The sequence below is a fragment of the Hoplias malabaricus genome, chromosome 3, assembly GCF_029633855.1.
Source record: "Hoplias malabaricus isolate fHopMal1 chromosome 3, fHopMal1.hap1, whole genome shotgun sequence".
Taxonomy (NCBI): Eukaryota; Metazoa; Chordata; class Actinopteri; order Characiformes; family Erythrinidae; genus Hoplias; species Hoplias malabaricus.
In genome coordinates this window covers 68,502,968-68,522,782 of record NC_089802.1, presented here as the reverse complement: position 1 = coordinate 68,522,782, position 19,815 = coordinate 68,502,968, and the positions used below count along the sequence as shown (strand labels likewise).

General features: G+C 39.3%; 1 protein-coding gene across 4 annotated transcripts in view; it reads left to right on the top strand.

Annotated features, from left to right (window-relative positions):
* LOC136691715 (histone deacetylase 4-like) overlaps positions 1-19,815 on the top strand; it is a 97,118-nt gene that overhangs the window by 57,339 nt on the left and 19,964 nt on the right. For all 4 annotated transcript variants that reach the window (XM_066664433.1, XM_066664435.1, XM_066664434.1 and 1 more), the window contains 6 exons: positions 2,522-2,637; positions 10,471-10,599; positions 11,470-11,582; positions 12,111-12,227; positions 13,600-13,780; positions 15,550-15,737. In XM_066664433.1, coding sequence (XP_066520530.1) covers positions 2,522-2,637; positions 10,471-10,599; positions 11,470-11,582; positions 12,111-12,227; positions 13,600-13,780; positions 15,550-15,737 — 844 coding nt within the window. The remainder of the gene's footprint in view (positions 1-2,521; positions 2,638-10,470; positions 10,600-11,469; positions 11,583-12,110; positions 12,228-13,599; positions 13,781-15,549; positions 15,738-19,815) is intronic.

Genomic DNA, 19,815 nt, shown 5'->3' with positions numbered 1-19,815 from the left:
AAATGTCCCTCAAACTACAATTTATCATGTTTATTTCTTTGGATCGGCCTAGACCGATGCCCACTTGAAAGGTGAGGGGCGAGTATGGCAATCCAAACATACATTTTTATTAAGGAAAACATTTCCTGTCCGAGAGGACAAATAGTGTACTTCATAAAATCTGATTCCCAGTCCAAAACACATTCGTCAGTCTGGGGGAAGGTTTAGCAGGGTCCTATATCAGATGTATTCAGAACGAAACAACCTCTCTCTGCTATTTTCCGCTCAATATTATCTCTATTGACACCAGCAATACAGTGGTGATGTGCCCTATAATATTTACTGCTGGAGTCACTGGAGCACATTCACTTTGGGCATAAGAAAATGCATGTGCTTGTGAAATTGGAGCTTTCTGTGTGCTACTGTCGTTTATATAGCTATAAAAGACCCCATATATGCTCCCCATCGAGGTCACAGTATTGTGACTAAATGACATATGTAGAGTAAAACTTTCCCAAGATAGTAGGGGATTTGTGTATAATGTGGATAGGCTGTAAAATCACTAAAGGCTGATCCTTAACTAAAGTGTTGTGTTAACATGGAGTATGGTGAATATTTTGAAGCGAGTCGCTTATGAAAAGGCTGTCAAACATGAGCGTCTCGTTCTGACACCTGCATTTTGAGGTGAGTGTGGTTTTCAACGGCTGAGGCATACCGAGTCCTCTTTACGCTGTGGAAAGCTCTAATGCAAACATTCAATAACAGCTTATTACTTGCTGTTGAGAGGATGTTATTTTTCTATAACTCAGCCTTGAGTGCTCTTGGGCACTTGTCAATGCTTGCTTCAGGGAAGCCAGGCTTTGGACAGCTGGGGTTGTTTCAGCATTCCAGCATGAGCTTCATGAGTCTGTGAGGGCAATGTTTAGACAAAGCATACACTCTAGGGCTGGGCAATTAATCGAAAATGAATCGAAATCAACATCCAGAACTTCTAATCGATATAATCTTGGCTATGTCTATTATATTGATTATTTTTATTCTGTTGTGTCCCCACTGTGTGTTCATGTACTGTCCCTTTAAAACCACACTACCAAGCTGTAGTCATGTGATTATGCCCCCTATCTGCCACATGGAAGCAACCTAAACACTGAGGCCGACCAAGCGATTCAAGAAGCTCGTACCAAAGAAAAACACAGCATCTGTGGTTTGGATATGTTTTGCTTTGACTATAATTAAGATGACACTGAACAATAAGAAGTCAAATGTAAACGGTGAGAACAAACAGTTTCAGCGACCAAAGCACAATCACACACCAAATATGAATAGTGCTTGATCCCTGGTTGATTTTCCATTGTAGAGCCCTCTGCCCCACAAATGTAGCCAGTGACGTTGCAAAACACCTTCACTAACAGGAACCACAGGCTTTGGAAACCACAACAATGGCAGCAGTAACATTAAGCATTGTTTATTGTTGTTGTGGTAAGCTGCCATTTTGAGTCGAATAAAATCAAAAATGTGATTTCTACTAAAGCTTGGCGATTTTACAGACAGCTAGTTTGTGCTGGATGTCTGCATTTCATTGTGTAGACATGTCTTTCTGGCCAGTCAGTGCTCTGCATGTAGTCCCAACCAGGTTTGCTTTGTACCAGGAGCAAGCAGGGACTAGAAAAGTACCTAAGATTTCCCTACTAGAAAAGAGCTGAGTAGAGCCAAATAGAGTAGGAGCCATGCAGTGGAAAACCATGGCTTTATATCTTATTCAAAAAGCAGCACTAATCCGACAAGGCAGCACAACTCCTCAGAACACCGGCTCCGTTTCATGGAGTAGCTGTGGAAAAGCGAGAAGTTCAAAGCAAGCCGAGTCGAGTCGAGCCGATCCCACGCAGTGGAAAAGCACCCAAGCTTTCTTAGGAGGTCTCCCATCCCAGTACAGGCTGGGTCCAAACCTGCCTAGTTTCGGTTTGCATGTTCTGATGTTCACAAGCTATGTTGTGAAACATGAGGTGGTGCAGCAGGAGCATGTGGCTTGTGGTGTCTGAGGCTAGCCTCAGCAGAGAGGTTCTCTGTGATTACAAGAGACTATCCTGCGAATGGGAGGGCTGGCCGGAAATGTGGCATGAAGCAAGCTCAGCAGAGCAGAACATTGGTTTGGCTTTGGTCCATACCGAGCCTCAGCCAGCGAGGGAACTATGGTGCCGTTTTTTATATGGATCATATGTACACCTGACATTCTGAGGAGTTCAAAACGTAATATAACTTATATGCACTTATATGGTTGCCCCTGATCAAATGTATATTTTACTTTTTTGGACAAACTTACAAAATGTTATATTTAAGTTTTTAACTAATGCATACAATTTTGTTCATATGTTTATGCAGCATTTTTAATCAATGACCTTGCGTTCTTGAGTTAGAAAATGTGATATTTGAACTTCTAAAATGAACGCTACCCAAGCATACTATAAAGCATATTATATATTATATATGCTTTTATATCTGTAATTTAATGTTAATGCTATTCCATATCTGTTTTGGCATGCAGGAAAACCCAGCACAGTTCTCTGGACCAGAGCTCTCCTCCTCAGACTGGAGTGTCTTCTTATAACCATCCAACCGTTGGCGTTTATGACTCTAAGGACTTCCCGCTCCGGAAGACAGGTGCTATACTCTATCTGTACACACTCCCAAACACATACTCAGAATTATCTGCAGATACAGTAAGGAATTCAAAGAGTCTGGATTTAAAAAGGTCTTAAAAAGAGGCATCCTCAAAGTCACCCTGATGGTCTCTAACACTCTGCCTTAAAAGAAAATGTTGATTCTTAGCTGCCAGAGTGTGAATTGAAATGTCCATGAGTGTTAGAAATAATCTAGCCCCTTCTTCAGAAGAGCCATGTAGGATTCAAATGGAATGTATGCATAGGAAACCATTATTGGGTGGTTAGGCAGTGCAGTGGGGCTGGTACAGTATAATTATTCACTTAGCGGCGAGGCCTATGCGATGCTGTTGACTCTAGCCTTGTTGCTGGAGATAAGCCAGTTTACTCTGGCTGCCGAGACCACATTCCTCCCCGCTGGGATGGACCAGGGAGTGGACTCCTGTATGTGCGTCTGCGTGTATGCACTTGCGTATGTATATGTGGGTGTCTGTATGCATGAATGTGTTAGTGCTGTAGCATGTGTGCGTGCATGTGTTTGTGTGCTGAGGGTTTCTCAGTTGTCAGTTGCTTAAATCTCTTACAAGTGTGCACACTGCAGTGAGAAATGGAAGGAAATAATCCAGGTTATACGTTATAGGTGCAGAGCTGTGAAGTCTGCACGAGCGATCGGTGCCATAGTGTGTCTTTGAAGAGGTGCAGGATTAAAGGTGGCTGAGGAATTTGCATGCAGTCTGTGGTTCAAGCCAATGACAAATAAAACTCTATTTACAGGCTTGATAGATTCCAACTCACGCCACAGATAAGGTGAAACTGCGCTGTGCTGTAGGTGGGTGGAAATTATCAGCGGTCCCCTCAAGGAGCAGTGGTCTTCCTCAATAACCTAATTCATTTCTTCCAGCGTTTTTCCTCCGCAGCAGTGACGAGTTTGTGGGATTTGCTTATGTTAATGACAGCCCGTTAGTTAGGAGCGCCTTTATTTCATCCCTGCTCCGTGCCATATGAGCATCGCTTCCAGTAATGACCAAATGAATGAACGGGGCCTTCTTTTCTCTAGTATTGGGACGAATGCAAGAGGTTCTCCGTGCAGATAGAATGACTGTGAAGGTGCAGGCAGATGTAAAGACGGAGTACATTCCCTGCACTCAAGCATTGCACTGTAAAATAAATAGGGGGGGGGGGGGTCAACCGATTACTAAATTTCATAATCATGATTTATCACAAATAAAAATACTTGCATTCCCTTGTGTTTTTTGATAGGGAGATAAAACAAATTTAATTATTTTTTTTTTAATGAAAGTCTGGAAAGAAAGATATGTCTGCCAAGTTGCATAAATGTAAATGAATCAGTACATTAGCATGATACAAAAAGAAAGGAAAACTTAAATGTTTTGTCTTTTGTCCAGAGGTCAAAAGATTCAGTTCCAGGTTCCAGGCCAGGATTTTAAAATGTCAAGCAGGTATGACACTATTAGCAGGTATTAGCAGTTGCAGCTATAGTGTCATTCTGGATTTAAAAAACGCTGCTCTAGTCTCATCAAAAATTAACAAAAGCCCTTTTCCCAATAGTGCCCTAGCAAATGTGTGATACACCACATTGACCTGACTTTTAATTCTCTCACTAATTGACATACCCATTCACTCACATATAGTAGTCTGAAAATTGTCCACAACGGGGAGTCATTAGCAGCGGAAAGCTTAAATGCATTCTAATATTATACACAGGAAAACTTGAAAATATGTTTTACACTAATTGCTTAAAAAGATCTTTGCTGTAATGCTGGCATTGTCTCCTCACATGTACAGGTGCTGGTCATAAAATTAGAATATCATGAAAAAGTTTATTTCAGTAAGTGAAACTTGTATATTATACTCATTAATTACACACAGACTGATATATTTCAAGTATTTATTTATTTTAATTTAATGATTATAACTGACAACTAATGAAAACCCCAAATTCAGTATCTCAGAAACTTATTCATTGTGACCAATACAAAAAAAGGATTTTTATAAATGCTGGCCAACTGGAAAATTTGAACATGAAAAGTATGAGCATGTACAGCACTCAATACTTAGTTGGGGCTCCTTTTGCCTGAATTACTGCAGCAATGCGGCGTGGCATGGAGTTGATCAGTCTGTGCCACTGCTCAGGTGTTATGAGAGCCATTGTTGGGTCAGGCATATTGCATCTTCCTCTTCACAATACTCCATATGTTTTCTATGGGGTTAAGGTCAGGTGAGTTTGCTGGCCAATTAAGAACAGGGATACCATGGTCCTTAAACCAGGTACTGGTAGCTTTGGCACTGTGTGCAGATGCCAAGTCCTGTTGGAAAATGAAATCTGCATCTCGATGAAGTTGGTCAGCAGCAGGAAGCATGAAGTGCTCTAAAACATTCTGGTAGACGGCTGTGTTGACCTTGGACCTCAGAAAACACAGTGGATCAACACCAGCAGATGACATGGTGCCCCAAACCATCACTGACTGAGGAAACTTTACACTGGACCTAAAGCAATGTGGATTCTGTGCCTCTCCTCTCTTCCTCCAGACTCTGGGACCTTGATTTCCAAAGGAAATGCAAAATTTACTTTCATCAGAGAACATAACTTTGGACCACTCAGCAGTAGCCCAGTCCTTTGTGGAAGCAAGATGCTTCTGACGCTGTCTCTTGTTCAAGAGTGGCTTGACACAAGGAATGCGACAGCTGAAATCCATGTCTTGCAGACGTCTGTGTGTTGGTGGTTCTTGAAGCACTGACTCCAGCTGCAGTCCAGTCTTTGTGAATCTCCCCCACATTTTCGAATGGGTTTTGTTTCACAATCCTCTCCAGGGTGCGGTTATCCCTATTGTTTGTACACTTTTCTCTACCACATCTTTTCCTCCCCTTCAGCTCTATGTTAATGTGCTTGGACACAGAGCCCTGTGAACAGCCAGCCTCTTTAGCAATGACTTTTTGTGTCTTGCTCTGCTTGTGTATAGTGTCATTGGTCGTCTTTTGGAAAACTGTCAAGTCAGCAGTCTTCCCCATGATTGTGTAGCCTACAGAACTAGACTGAGAGACCATTTAAAGACCTTTACAGGTGTTTTGAGTTAACTAGCTGATTAGAGTGTGGCACCAAGTGTCTTCAATATTGAACCTTTTCACAATATTCTAATTTTCTGAGATACTGAATTTGGGGTTTTCATTAGTTGTCAGTTATAATCATCAAATTAAAAGAAATAAACACTTGAAATATATTGTCTGTGTGTAATGAATGATTATAATATGCAAGTTTCACTTTTTGAATGGAAATACTGAAATAAACTTTTTCATGATATTCTAATATTATGACCAGAACCTGTATTATTTTCTTTCCTTGATGGTATATTTAAAGGTACATAACAAAAGGAGGCCTGTCAAAGTATAGCATAATTAATGATAAATAATAATAAAAAAGAATTAGTTCAACATATATTGCACCTTTCACAAATTCAATGACGTTTTACAGTCATAGCCTAAAAAATTATTATTAAGGACACAAAAGAAAAGGAGAAGCTTTGAGCAGAGATTTTAAATGAGACAGGGTCGAACAGTTACAAAGAGGGCTACAACAGGAGGAAGAGAGTTCCGAAGTTTGGGTGCAGCAACACTGAAAGATTTAACACCCATAGTAGAAAGTCTAAAAGAAAGGATAGGAATAAGTCTAAAGTCAGAAGATCTAACACAATGAGGGACTAAAGTTATAGGTTCGGTGAGATAGGAGCCAAACTGTGTAAAGCCTTAAAAGCAACAAAAGGCTGTAGAGAGTTTGCATGCTGGAAACTGATCTAATGAGTTTATGCAGCCCCTGTGTCAATAAATAAGTTTAAAAACCACGTGACTCAGTCAGACATGCTAGGTTTCCCCTCTCTCTTCTCATGGCATAAAAATGGCAAAGAGCCCCAATCGCTGAAAACGTTTAAAATCATGAAAAGCGATGAGGATATTGCTTTATTCCTGCACCATATGTGGGTAATATTAACTTATTTTTGCTGTTTCAGATAATTTAATTAAGAGTGTGAAAGTAAACACAGACAGAAAATGATATAAAGCTAAACAACTCTTACAAATGAGTTTCTGTGGTAATTCAAACTATGAATAAAAACATACAGACAATTTAAACTGCTGCAATGTGCAAAACAACTGTTTTTCCCTCAAACATATTGTTCTACCTTAAATGACATGAGCCTATGAACTAAACCAAACCAGAGAAAACTGCAGTTCCCCATAGACAGTCATAGTCCCTTGAAAGATTGGAAGAATAATTTTTTACTTGATCCTAGACAGGAAGCCAGTGTAGTTGCTGTAAGTAAGAGTGCTGGCTGCTAGGTTTTTGATGTACTGGAGATTTCTGTTCAATTTAATTGGTAGACCATAAAAATGTGTATTACAATAGTCAATAGGGGAAAAAATTGAGGCGATAATCAACATTTTAGCATCACTATATAGTGATAGGTATAGTGGGTAAACATACAATATTACGCATATGGTAAAATGCAGTTTTGCTGACTAACTTAAAGTGTGACCTGAAAAAAAGCTCTGAGTCAAGAAGGCAGCCAAGGTTCTTAATGACTTGGACTTCCTTGGAAAGTCTTGCCAGGTTTTGAGAAAACTATTTTGCAATCTTGGAGAATTTATATTTTCTTGAAGCATTTTTAGAATTAGCTAGACTTCATACACGGATATAATTACTTTGTGTCGCTGTCCTCGTCTCTTCAGCTATAGCTCACCTGCCGATTAAACAGTTAAACAGTGTGTTAATGAATGTCGGAGGCATATTACAAAGCCTCTGTATGCCCCATTCACTCTGTGCTGCATGAAAAGATTAATGGAGCAATTCTGACCTGTACTACTTGTACCAGTGCCCATTCATGGTGGGGTTGTGTGAATGAGGCAGGCCATACATGGCTGGACAGACTCTTTCATCCAGCGTGCGTAAGTGGACGGGAGCCAGCCCAGGGGTCACAGACCTCTTGCAGAGGGCATGGCTGGAATGACTGCCCTACACGGCCCCAGCCCCCAATCTTCACATATCCAGCACTGTGGGGGTCACAGCCTTTCACTGTTCCCACGTTACACTTGGCCTGGGCAAAGACATGAGAGAGGAGAATAGGAACTGAACTGCACCCGTATTTCTATTCCACTATTATGAATCAGTGCGTCAGATATGACAATATTAGGCTTTCATAGATTCTCCAAAGAAGAGGATCTACCTAAAATTACTTGTAAATTGTTAATTACATTTTAACCAGTTAACCAGTCTTTTTAAGATTTTTTTTATAAAATGTAGTCCTTCTGCTAAAGGTCATGTTTAGATATATTTTACATAATTTGTTGTTTCAACCAGGGTGGTGTTTTCTTATTTACCATTTCGGCTAATATATCGTAAAAGTAGTGAGTAGGTGAAGATGGTGGGTTTAATGTTTTTTTACAAAGTCTGGCATAAGATTGTGAAAACCATTCAGATCTTTTTCTTCGTATGTGACATAGGTGTCATAGGAATGGGAACAGGAAAAATGTGAAATCTGACATTTTCTTTTTGTGTTTGGGCCACATTCACGTGTGATGGAAGCCATTTCAGATGGGTTCAACTCTGTGCAGATTTAAATTCACGCAACTTTTATATCAGTTGTGCATTGCTCATCACTTTGCGCTGGAAAGATTTTCAGGCTGGAAAGATGGATGACTACAGTGAGGAATGACCCGTGTAAGTTCATCCAGAGCTTTGTTTTATTTGAGTTATTTAGAGAAATGAAAAGGACAGTTCAAACATTTTGTATTTTACAAATATTGGGAAGGGCCAGCACAGTGACACAACAGGTAGTGTCGCTGTCACACAGTTCCAGGGTCCTGGGGTTCTGGCTTCGGACCCTGCTCTTGGTGACTGTCTGTGAGGAGTTTGGAGTGCTCCAGTTTACTCGCATGGTCCAAAAACACACTTTGGTAGGCAGATAGGCTAAACAGATGTGTCCATAGGTGTGAGTGTGTGTTGCCCTTTGAAAGACTGGATTTTTTATAATATTCAGAAGATGTTTCCTCACCATTTGCCTGTTCTCCAGTCTGTTTGCTAACTGGAAATTGGTCTAATGTATTTACAAATACCCAGTGTCTGTAAATGGGTTTTAAAAAAAAAGGTCTCGACCCAATATGCTAGGCAATATACTTTTAAAAGCATCAACGAAGATGAGGATGTTGCCGTATTCCTGCTCCAATGGTTGGTAATATTGGCTTATTATTGTTGTTTCAGATTAAAGTGGAACTTGATTTTTTTTTTGATAAATTTGATTATTCCAGCATTAACTACATGAAAGTAAACACAGCCAAAAAATCAATAAAACTAAGCAACTCTAATTACAAATGTGTTTCTGTGGTAATTCAAATAGTGAGTAAAAACTTACAGACAAGTTTAACTTACATACCATTCCACCTTAAAAGGTGTGGAGCATTTGAACGTAAAAAAACAGAGAGACCAGCAGATCTCCACAATCGTCTGTGTTGCCTTTGAGTGTTAAGAAATGTAAATTATGCCTTTCTCAATGTTTCTTAATATGTGTTTATCAGTTTTATTAAAGGAACACTAGGTAAGATTTGGTCTTTATGCTCCTAGGATACACTAATCTTGCAGGGTGTAATTCACTTTTACAGCACTGTGCTTAAATTATAGGTTATAGATTATAGACACTTACCTCTGGTGAGCTTTCCTGAAATATTGTTATTTTGTGCAAACAGGTTTGTTTAGCCCGATAAGGGCTAAAAATCGATAAGGACTTCTTGGATGGGTTAGCGAATCTTGCCATGTAAACATAGCCTAAGATTTCAGTAACATAAAATTACTGAACATAAAATAACTGAATGAATACAGAAGGAAATATTTATGCTCTTTTGAATGGAATAGATTATTGTTTTTCCAGTGTTTTATTAATACGGTTTTACACTATTCAATGCAGTTTTTCTAGTATGTTCATAGTAGGAACTTGAAGGAAGATGAATTTTTATTAGAACTGTACAGAATGTTAAATAACAATTTAATTTATCATTCAGTAGCTAATCCTAATTTTAAAACAAACTAAAAATGTGCTTGTTATTTAGTGTTTGATAAATCCTTATAGAGGCTGTGGTGAGTCCTTTGTGATTGGCCCACTTAAAGACATAATTATATACAGGACATTAGGGATATTTTAAGACTTGTGTCCTAGATTATCTTGTAGAGAATAAACATTACCCCAAAGCAAGAATTGTTTATACTTACTCAGTAGCAATGGCGTCTCCTGTTTTTCCTCTCCTGCAGTTTGCTGAGATGCAAAAATTAGACCTGTTTACAACCATGAGAATGATTTTGCCATGTGGAGTTTAAAGCATGTGTTTGTTTCTTCATTTTGCACAGCCATACCCATAATATTAAGCAAACTCTTGCTGCTTTAAATTAGCACCTGTGGTGTTGATGTTCTCCTGGACACAAAATGACATTCAACTCATTCAGTAATGTGGATTTTGTGGTCTAATTGGCATGCTATTCTCCTTCTGTGTAATTGTGACTTTTCTTGGGGCTGGTATTAGAAGCGCCTTTAAGTATGTGCTTTAAGTTAAAGATGCCCCAAAGTGGGTGACATTGGTTGACCACATTGGTTGACCAAAAACCAGCTGGTGACCAGACCATGCAAGAAATGGTCCAAGCAGCAGGGTTTCATTTGCTCTCTCTGCATGAAATGAGAGAACGATGTGACGTGGGGTAAAAAACAGGAACAAACTGTGAGATGTAACTGCTCCATGGCTTCATGCTTAAACCCTGTTACATGTCTTTTTGTGTCACTAGCATCGGAACCAAACCTGAAGGTGCGCTCTCGCCTGAAACAGAAAGTCACCGAAAGGCGGAGTAGTCCACTTCTGCGCAGGAGAGACAACCCCATCAGTACAGCCAAGAAACGTTCTTTGGACATGGCAGGTACTGTCTTCACATGCAGTGCAACACTGTATTGAATGTAGTGCCACTGTAATGTATGTAAAGACACCACTTAGCTGATGTTTTATTTAATTTTCTGCCAGAAAATGGAGATATAAGGTTTTACCCTGAGAGAAATTGGAGTAATGAGACTCAGGGTTATGTTGTAGTTTTACAGTTACTGCTTCAGAGATATCCTCTGACTTGTAGCATTGTGAATTGATGTAAGTGTCACATGAAGTTCTTACTGTCTGCAAGTGGTTAGTCTGTAGCCAAGCTGTTGTAACGCATAACCTGCCCTCCTCTCTGTGTTAATCATTGGTCTGCTGGTATGAATACCTCGTATGAAGCCATGCATTAGACACTGGTACTTCTGTCATTGCTTTGGGAGTGGTCCACCACTCAGAAATATCCAGCCAAGAGCTGTTTTGTGATCAAAAACTGAGCATTGATCCCACACAACACAAACATGGACTGCATGGTCTCCTAACAGTTCACAAGCAAGGTGAACTTACATTGTGCTTGTAAGAAAGTAGCTAACAAATATGTTCTAATGGGCTTTATAACAGTCCTACATTCTTATACTCATATCTGTTTTATCACAAGCCAATGAAAACATGCATCTCCATTTTTGTGGATATTTAGTTTAGTCCTTCACATTGTGAATGGACCAATAGAAATGCTCCAAAATGACTTGAAATAAATTCTTTTACATTGACTTCCATTGAACGTTAAGTTTTTTTCCATCTCCTGTAAAATTTCTGCTATTTTGTATATACATGATTTTTATTGGACAGTGTCAGTTTGTTAAATATATTATCCCTTGTTACAGCTGTGTAATATATTTCTGCATGCTGTATTTATGTTGTTTAGACTCTGCATGTAGCAGTGCCCCAGGATCAGGCCCCAGCTCCCCCAACAACAGCTCACACAGCAACCTGTGTGAAAATGGCATCAGCGTGGCTGTCTCCAGCAGCTCGGCAGAGGTGAAGATACTACAGTATATGAAGACACCACAGTAACTCTGCAGTCAAAAATTGCTGTCTTTTTTTGATGGATAAATATAGGCTTATAGAATGGAAAGGTTGAGCAAGAAGCTAGAATCTAACTGCTGTACCATTTAGAGTTGGAACTGAGAATAACAATAGGAAGCTGGTTACCATGATGGCAACTTTTCCTTTTTTGTAGTTGGCTGTTGCAGTAATTCAGTGTAGTATCCTACAGCTTCAAAGCACAGGTTGAAGCTGTTTCATACAGAATAGTAGAAGACAGAAGTGAGGTTGTTAAACAGGAAAACATCGTAAGAGCAAATGTTTATGAATGTTCCTTTGCCATTTGTTGTTATTTGCATTAACAGTTGCAGAAAAACTGTAATATGTAATGTTTATAAAATGGTTTGATTGATTACTTTAGAACCAATGTAAAACAGGCTTCTGCATGAACTTGGAGATGAAAGCTGTAATTTTCTTTGCTCCTTTACATTTACAAGTTTGTTTCTGCTTCTGTCTGCTCAGTCATCTCTAGCAAATCGGTTGTCGGGACGTGATGGCTCGGTGAGCCAACTGTCTCTGTACACTTCTCCCTCTCTACCCAATATCACCTTGGGCCTGCCAGCAACAGCCACCAATAATGTGAGTACCTGCTTCTCTCATTAGTGGGGATTTTTACCCATCGATATTTTGCGAATTATGGAAATTCACAAGGACATCTACATTTTGCAAAAAGTTACATATGCTCAGGCAAGGTGAACAATCATCTAAATGCAGAACCGCAAAAAAAGTACCTACTTTGCACGCAGCGTAGCCGGTGCCTGAGCCCTGGATTGGGCGAACACAATCTTTTAAGGGACTCACCCATGTTCTCCTTCCTCTGGTCTCCTATTCACCTTTTAGGCCAATTTTAGTGCATGTATAGATTTTTTTTACAAATATACAGTATTGTGTGCAAGGGAGAGTCCTCAAGGCCTTTATTGGCATTTTTTTTATATATATAAATTGTGGTTTTGATTTAAACGGCTGTAAAAACAACTGTGATCAAAGCAAAAACTCACCCAAATCTCCCCATCTCTATCATTTTGATGCAGCCCCTGATCACAGTTTATTTACAAAAGTGTAGTGGATGGAAACAGGACTCATTTCACTTTTTTTCTGAGATTTTTTCATTATTGCACATAACATTTTTGTTATTGTCTTTTATTCATATCTCTGTGCTACGTGTGACCTGTATCCTCAACAAAACATACACTGACTTGGCACTTTATTAGGGTCATGTACATTTTACCTACACTGACTGGTAATTTCTTGACTAGAAATTACACTATGTCCTTAAAATCACCACTGGAAAAAACTGCTATCACAAGAAAAGAAATATCACTACCGGATACGTAATTTATACATTTTTTATTAATTAATTATTATGAAAAAACGTGAATATTTAACTGAAAATTAAAGTATTGTTAATTTTTCCACCTCCATTGTTACTAAAATAATATTGGTTTAAAACTAATATATTGCAGCACTATACGGTATATTTTTCTCTCCCATCCTTGGAGCAATCTGTTGCTGCACATTTTGTCTGATACCCTCTGCCAACAGAGTCAGTGAGATAAATGGAATGGATCAATGGAAAGTGTTGACTGTAGAATCACTGCTTGGCAGATATTATTTGGGAGCTGAGTAGGGTAGAGTATAAAGATGGCATACATTTTTATATATCAGCACATTACAGTCATTAATTGTCTTCCTGCAATGTTTACTTATATCATAAATGGACTTTCAGTTGGCCAATGAATCTGTGTGCAAGCTGGCATAAATAAACAGTGTATATTAGCATATGAATCCCCAGTTACATTAATAAAATGGGATCTTGTTAGTTTGGAATGCATATTAGGGCAACTCTCCAGCTCTTTTGTGCCTCGAACTGGCTGTCCTTCCTGGGCCACGGCCAGCCACTTTACATAACTCTTTGTAATGCTTTCAATTGGATTTCAATTTGCTTGTCTAGGTGACATCAACGCAGCAGGACAGCGAGCGTCTGCCCATTACCAGTTTACCCATAACCACTCCATTCCTGGCCACATCCCACCTGCCATCTTACCTGGGGACATCTGACTCAGCCAGTTCCCACAATGCCCTGCTGCAGCACATGGTTCTTCTGGAGCAGTCACCAAGCCCTTTAGCTACAGGTGAGTGTGGAAGAGCGGTTCAGTTTTAATAACACAAAATCAATGGGAGCGGTGCCAGGGTTCTGTGGCTGCTCAGATTGAAAAGCCATAAATAATACCTCCAGCAGTGACATTAGCTCAGAAGCTTGTTTATAAAACTCTGATCTCTGCATGAAAGCCCCTAGCTAAGCATGACAATATAAAAATAAATAATGTTGATAGACACGTTGATATATGGGAGGAGCACACAGTGCTCTTGTAGTATTTTTTATTTTTTTCCCTTTGGAATCTGAGCAATGAGACGGCTTTGCTCAGCTCTGCAGAAACGGAAAGCACATGAGCTTAAGTATTACAGTTAATTTGCTTATAATTCATGCTCATTCCTAAAGCCTTGTAACCACGCTGTGTATTAGCTCTGATTAAACATGGCTTTGTGTGAATAAAGCGTCTTATACCATTCAGTTTGGAATAGAGAGAAAAGCTTAGACTTCTTTTTTCCTCTCATATTCACCATCTAAAACATTACATAAACTTTCAAATGTGCAAACATTCTCACTCGAGTATGTTGCATGGTCCCATGTGGTGAACGGTCCACTCCCCCTTGGACTTCATCCACTCCCCACCCTCCGGTTAATCAGATCACTGTTGGGAGGTGGTCCCAGCAGGCAATCCTGGCTGCGGAACACCGTGTGCCGGACCGTGAGGAGGAGCTGTGGTGGAGTCGCTCTTCCCGCCAGAGCTGCATGCCAGCCAGCCTTGCTCCACCATGCTCTCATAAGCCCCCAAAGAATGGATCTCTAATTCCCTGAATGAGAGCCGGCAAGGGGAACAATGCGCAGACTCAAATTGGTTCAGTGACCCGGGACAGTGTTCCTAGTCTTCCCAGTGCTATTTTCAGCTGCCAGTTCAGCCATTCATTGAGCCAGTCAATGACTGCTCATGCCGTCCACGGTTGGGTGAGGAAATCGGGGGGATCAATGGATGTTTTGGCAGAGGGTTTGGTACAGGTTTTTTTTCCCCCACAAGGTTCAGGGAGGTTGTAACAGGTTTAACTGAAAAATATATTGGCAAATGGTTTTTGTCCACTGATTTATACTGTGACAACATTATACAATAAAATATAGCTAGTTTTGGCCTATTTGTTTCTCCATGCCACTATGAAGACTATTCAGAATGAGGGTGGAACAGTTTTTCTTAGTGGTAAGCTGTCACAGATCTTATTTGTAAATGAACACAAAAATGTCAGTCTCCTTTAAAAACTCTTATAACAGTTATATTATCTTAGTTTAAAGTGGGTTTTCTTCATAACAAGCATAAAATACAATAGTTAGCTTTGAAAACCCCCTGGTTTAGTACATTTGAATAGTTAGGGGTTAGTAGATACATTAGTAGATGACACTTGTTTCCACATGTAATCATTTTAAAGAGTCAGTTTCTTTAATAATGATGTCAAAGCTGTGTATATGTTTTCTGATAAAAAGGCTAATTTCTGCTACACAAAATACATCTGTCCTTCACACGGTGTGAATTTTATTGAGAATGGACCAATAGAAATGCTCCAAAATCATAAATTAAGAAGGTTTTTCCCTTTTCCATTTTCAGTTATATTTAAAGACACTTTCACTGTACACATTACAGTAAACACTTAAAGTTTTACCATTCAAAATATTATTCTCTTTCAATATAAACATATTTAATGTGTTAAATTAGACTGACAAGAAAAACGTGCTCTTTCTGAAACTGAGTACCTCCTCCGTCCTCACTCTCAGTCACCACTGCGTTGTCCACAGGCATCGGTGCCCTTCCTCTGCAGTCTCCGGCTCTGCACAAGCTTAGGCAGCACCGGCCGCTGGGCCGCACTCAGTCTGCACCTCTACCCCAGAGCAACCAGGCCCTGCAGCAGCTGGTGGTCCAGCAGCAACACCAGCAGTTCCTGGAGAAGCATAAGCAGCAATTCCAGCAGCTCCACATCAACAAGGTAACCATGTCTGCGTGGTCTGATTATAGCTTCGCATGCTGTACAGTACTGTGTAGGGCTATAAAGATGTCAGAATTGTATTTGTATTGGCAGATATTTGTTTTAGAATATAATTGCCATTAGACAGATGCATGAGCAGCATTTGGGACTTGTGTCAAAGCGGGCAAGCTTCTCAGGAACAGCGTATTTGCAAATAAAACATACATCAGTAAAATAAAAGTAAATAAGATAAGCTGTATTTATCCATGTATTAGCAGTATCACGTCCTTCACCACTCAGAATCAAGCAATGTCTGTTTTACCAAGTTCAGTTTAAAGGCTACACGTCCTTCGCTGGAAGTGTAATTAAATGTGGACTTAACGCTCACCACCCGTGATAAAGTTCACATGCTTCTAATGCCCTGACCTGGATGTACTTCCTTTTAGTTTTCATCATAACTTTGCATGCTGTTACTATGGTTATGTTCTGTGACTCATTTATTGACATACGACTCCAGCTTTTCTTTACTCTCACGTTAGACTCCTGATGCTGGAGTCAACAGAACTGACTCCTTGACTCCATTTGATTTTAACCAAGACCACATTACAGCTCTAGATGGCGCAAACATGAAAGCGTCCTACTCACACATGACATTTTAACTCCTAGATGTATCAGGGTCAAAGAATCAACTTTTTTGTGGTCAACTCCTCTTCACTTTCCTTTGGAAAAGTCAGACGAGAGACTAGTGTGCAGCAGCACAACAGCAGCAGTTTATGGTGAAAGATATCAAATAAGAATCTGTAAAATCCTGTTTACATAATGGATGTTAAGATAACAGAAAGTAACGTGCATGTGTAAGGTTCACCCAGATCAAGTTTCCTAATCCTTAACCCTTCTTAACTAACAAGATCCCTTAACACATGTTCTGTTTGTTCGTTTAATATAAATAAAACTATCAGAAATTCACCCTTATTAGATAGATTCAACTTTATTGTCATTGCTCAGTACTAGATCAGACGAATATTGCAATTTGATTAATATTTTCAACAGATATTACATTTACTGTCTTTGTATCCCTCTACAAAAATGTACATTCTACAAAAGAAATATCTTCTAATAATGGGAAATGTTCATACATTAATAAATGTCAGGTGTTTGCTTATGTAAATATATCCAAAAATAGGTTGGATATATGGAATTGCCTACAGTACCCCCAGTATTGTGCATACAGCCGTAAAATAACATAGAGGACATGTACATAAATACACTGTAGTAGGGGAGAGAGGATCACTGTGTCACACTATTGAACAGCAGCTGTTTACACCAGCGGTTTATGAACAACTCAGCAAATGTTACAACTTGGCTCACAGTCATAGTTAATTGCAACAAACCAAGGGACATGAAAATTATACCCTGTGTGAAGGCTGGCTAACTTTAGCTCTGAGTTGCTTATGTTCTCACAAATAGTGGTATGTTCTAGACACCAAGAGAGTGAGAAAAACATGTGTGAATTTCCAGACTTCTACACACCATCAATAAACAGAAAAGACTTATAATTAAAAGACTCACATTCGATTTACAAAAACACGGATAAGACCTTGAAAACACGTCTGTTAGAAAGCCATGTTTGTTAAAAGCTTTTGGTGTGTAATATATTTGAGTTCATATTGTGTATCATTGAAGAAACTCCATTCCTGTTGTTCATCTGTTACTCATCTGTTGTTGAACCAGGCAAGCTCATTAAATCTGTAATTTTTTGCTGGACATATGACACAATAACTGTGGAAAACATCAAGGATCTGTGATGGCAACACTGTAGCAGTGCCATGGTAACCCCGAGGAAATGTGACCCTTTGTTTGGTTGAGCAGGATGTATGTTCCAGTGTTAGCTTGGAGTGAGTCAGCACTGGAGAATGTCTCAGGTAGACTGTGGACAGAATTTATCTCTCCCTCCTCAGTTTGCTCTGCCGACAGTTTGTTTTATGTGGTTACCAGTGCAGGATACGCAGGGTAGGGGACATTCTCAACACAGGCTAGAGAAACTTGCCCTCTGCACATAGGCCACCATTGAGATTTAGAAATGGCATATTGCACTGGTTAAATACAGCGTAAACTCATTTGGAAAGAAGGGGAAATGACTCAGAATGGAAAATAACAAATGTAAATGAAGAAAGCGTATTTATCCATGAAAGTGCAGCTTTTCTTCACATCAGGGTTCACTTCTTATTTGAATATGTATAAGGACAGAGGGGCCATCTATTCCACTGTAACACTTTTAATGAGTCAGATCTGCTGGATAAAGACAGAAGATTTATCTATTCCCAGACTACCTGGCTGTGCTGAGTAGAATACCGATAAACTGACATTTCAGGCTCCTGAGTTATTTACCTAAAACAAGATTTCCAATGATCTTGCTTTTTAAATAATAAATAAACGCACTCAATCACAGAGAATGAGACTGCCATGGAAAAAATAAAGTCTTGTAGAGTGGTATGGATCCCTAAATGTGTAGGCGGTCGGTTCAATTAACTGGTAGCACTTTAGCACTTTAAAGGTTTGTACATGGTTTAAAACCTGTTTACTAATGCGTATTAATTATATGATAAATCATTAATAATCAGTTATTACACATAGATAAAAGGGCAAAGGTGACCTGTCGTTTGCCAAATAGTGAACCCACATCCGTATGTTGTGAGTTAGACCTCAGAACTTGCTGGATAATTACGCCGCTTTACAACTGCATGGACCTACACAACTTGACTCGCCTTGGCTCGACTCTTTTATTTTCCACTGGACAAATCTGGTACCTGGTCCCTGGAACCAGGTACTTTTTCAGTCCCTGCTCGCTTACAGTACCAAACAAGTTGAGTAGGTGCTAAATTGTAACATGTAAACTGAAGTAAACAGAGCGCTGACTAGCAAAAGAGACCTGTCAGTCACCACGACATGCAGAGGTCCAGCACAAACCCACCGCTTGCAACATAATTATAATAAATTCCATTTATATGGTGCCTTTCACAAACACAAGGACGCTTTACAATGTAAAATAAAATAATAATTAATATATATATAAATAAAGGTGAATCCAAAGAAGAAAATAGGGATTAATCTCTGAAGTTACTGCTGCTTTCGCTTTTATTTTTATCCGCAATGGCAGCTCATAACATTACCTTGAGGTGTTCTGAAGAGGTTTAAGCTCTTCTTGGGCAGATGATGTGCAACAAGGAAAACTGATCTCTGAGAACTGGAGCACGGAACTTCATTCATTTAAAAAAAAACAAAAAAAAAACACGCCATACACAACCATTCACAAGGCCTGGCCTGCAGTTCCCACTAGAGATGGGGATCACCGGCTCCATTTCGCTGGAGAGCAGGTGTAGTGTAAAAGCGACAAGCTAAAAGCAAGCCGTGTCGAGTCGAGCCGATCCCATACAGTGGAAAAGCACCATAACCTTACCGTCTCCTCCATCAGTCTACATTTAAGTCACTCAAGTCTGTCAGCTTCAGCAGGTTTGTTAATATATTTAACCATTTATCCACCAAGTTTAATTAATTATATTAGACATGAATGAGAATTTGGGGTTCTTTAACATATGAAATGACTAAATTCACATTCCCAGATCTAGGCATATTTTACTTTACTTTCACGTTTTTAGTAAGTTATCAGTTCTCAAACGACAAGTCACTGTTGCCATTTCTATATTTCTATGATACAAATAATTATTAAATACTTTTAAAGTGTTTACAACCTAACTAATAATAATGAAATAAACAGATTTTAAACCACTTACAAACTTTTATAAGTGTAGTCTTATGAAAATGAGTACAGTAAGCCATTATTGTCATATATTGTACTTCATAATGCAACATACACTCATCATCAAAAAAAATTGTTGCTCTCAGAAGGGATCAGGAATAAATCTTGGTGGGAAGGTTTGACATTGTGATACATACGAATGATTCAAGTTTCACACTCGGCTTTGCGTGTGACATAAGCAATGATGGACCTTATCGCTGTACTTGGCTGACTATAAAAGATCGCCCTGTTCTGTAGGGATGGTCTTAACCTATTGTGCAACATACTGGTCGTGCAGATATT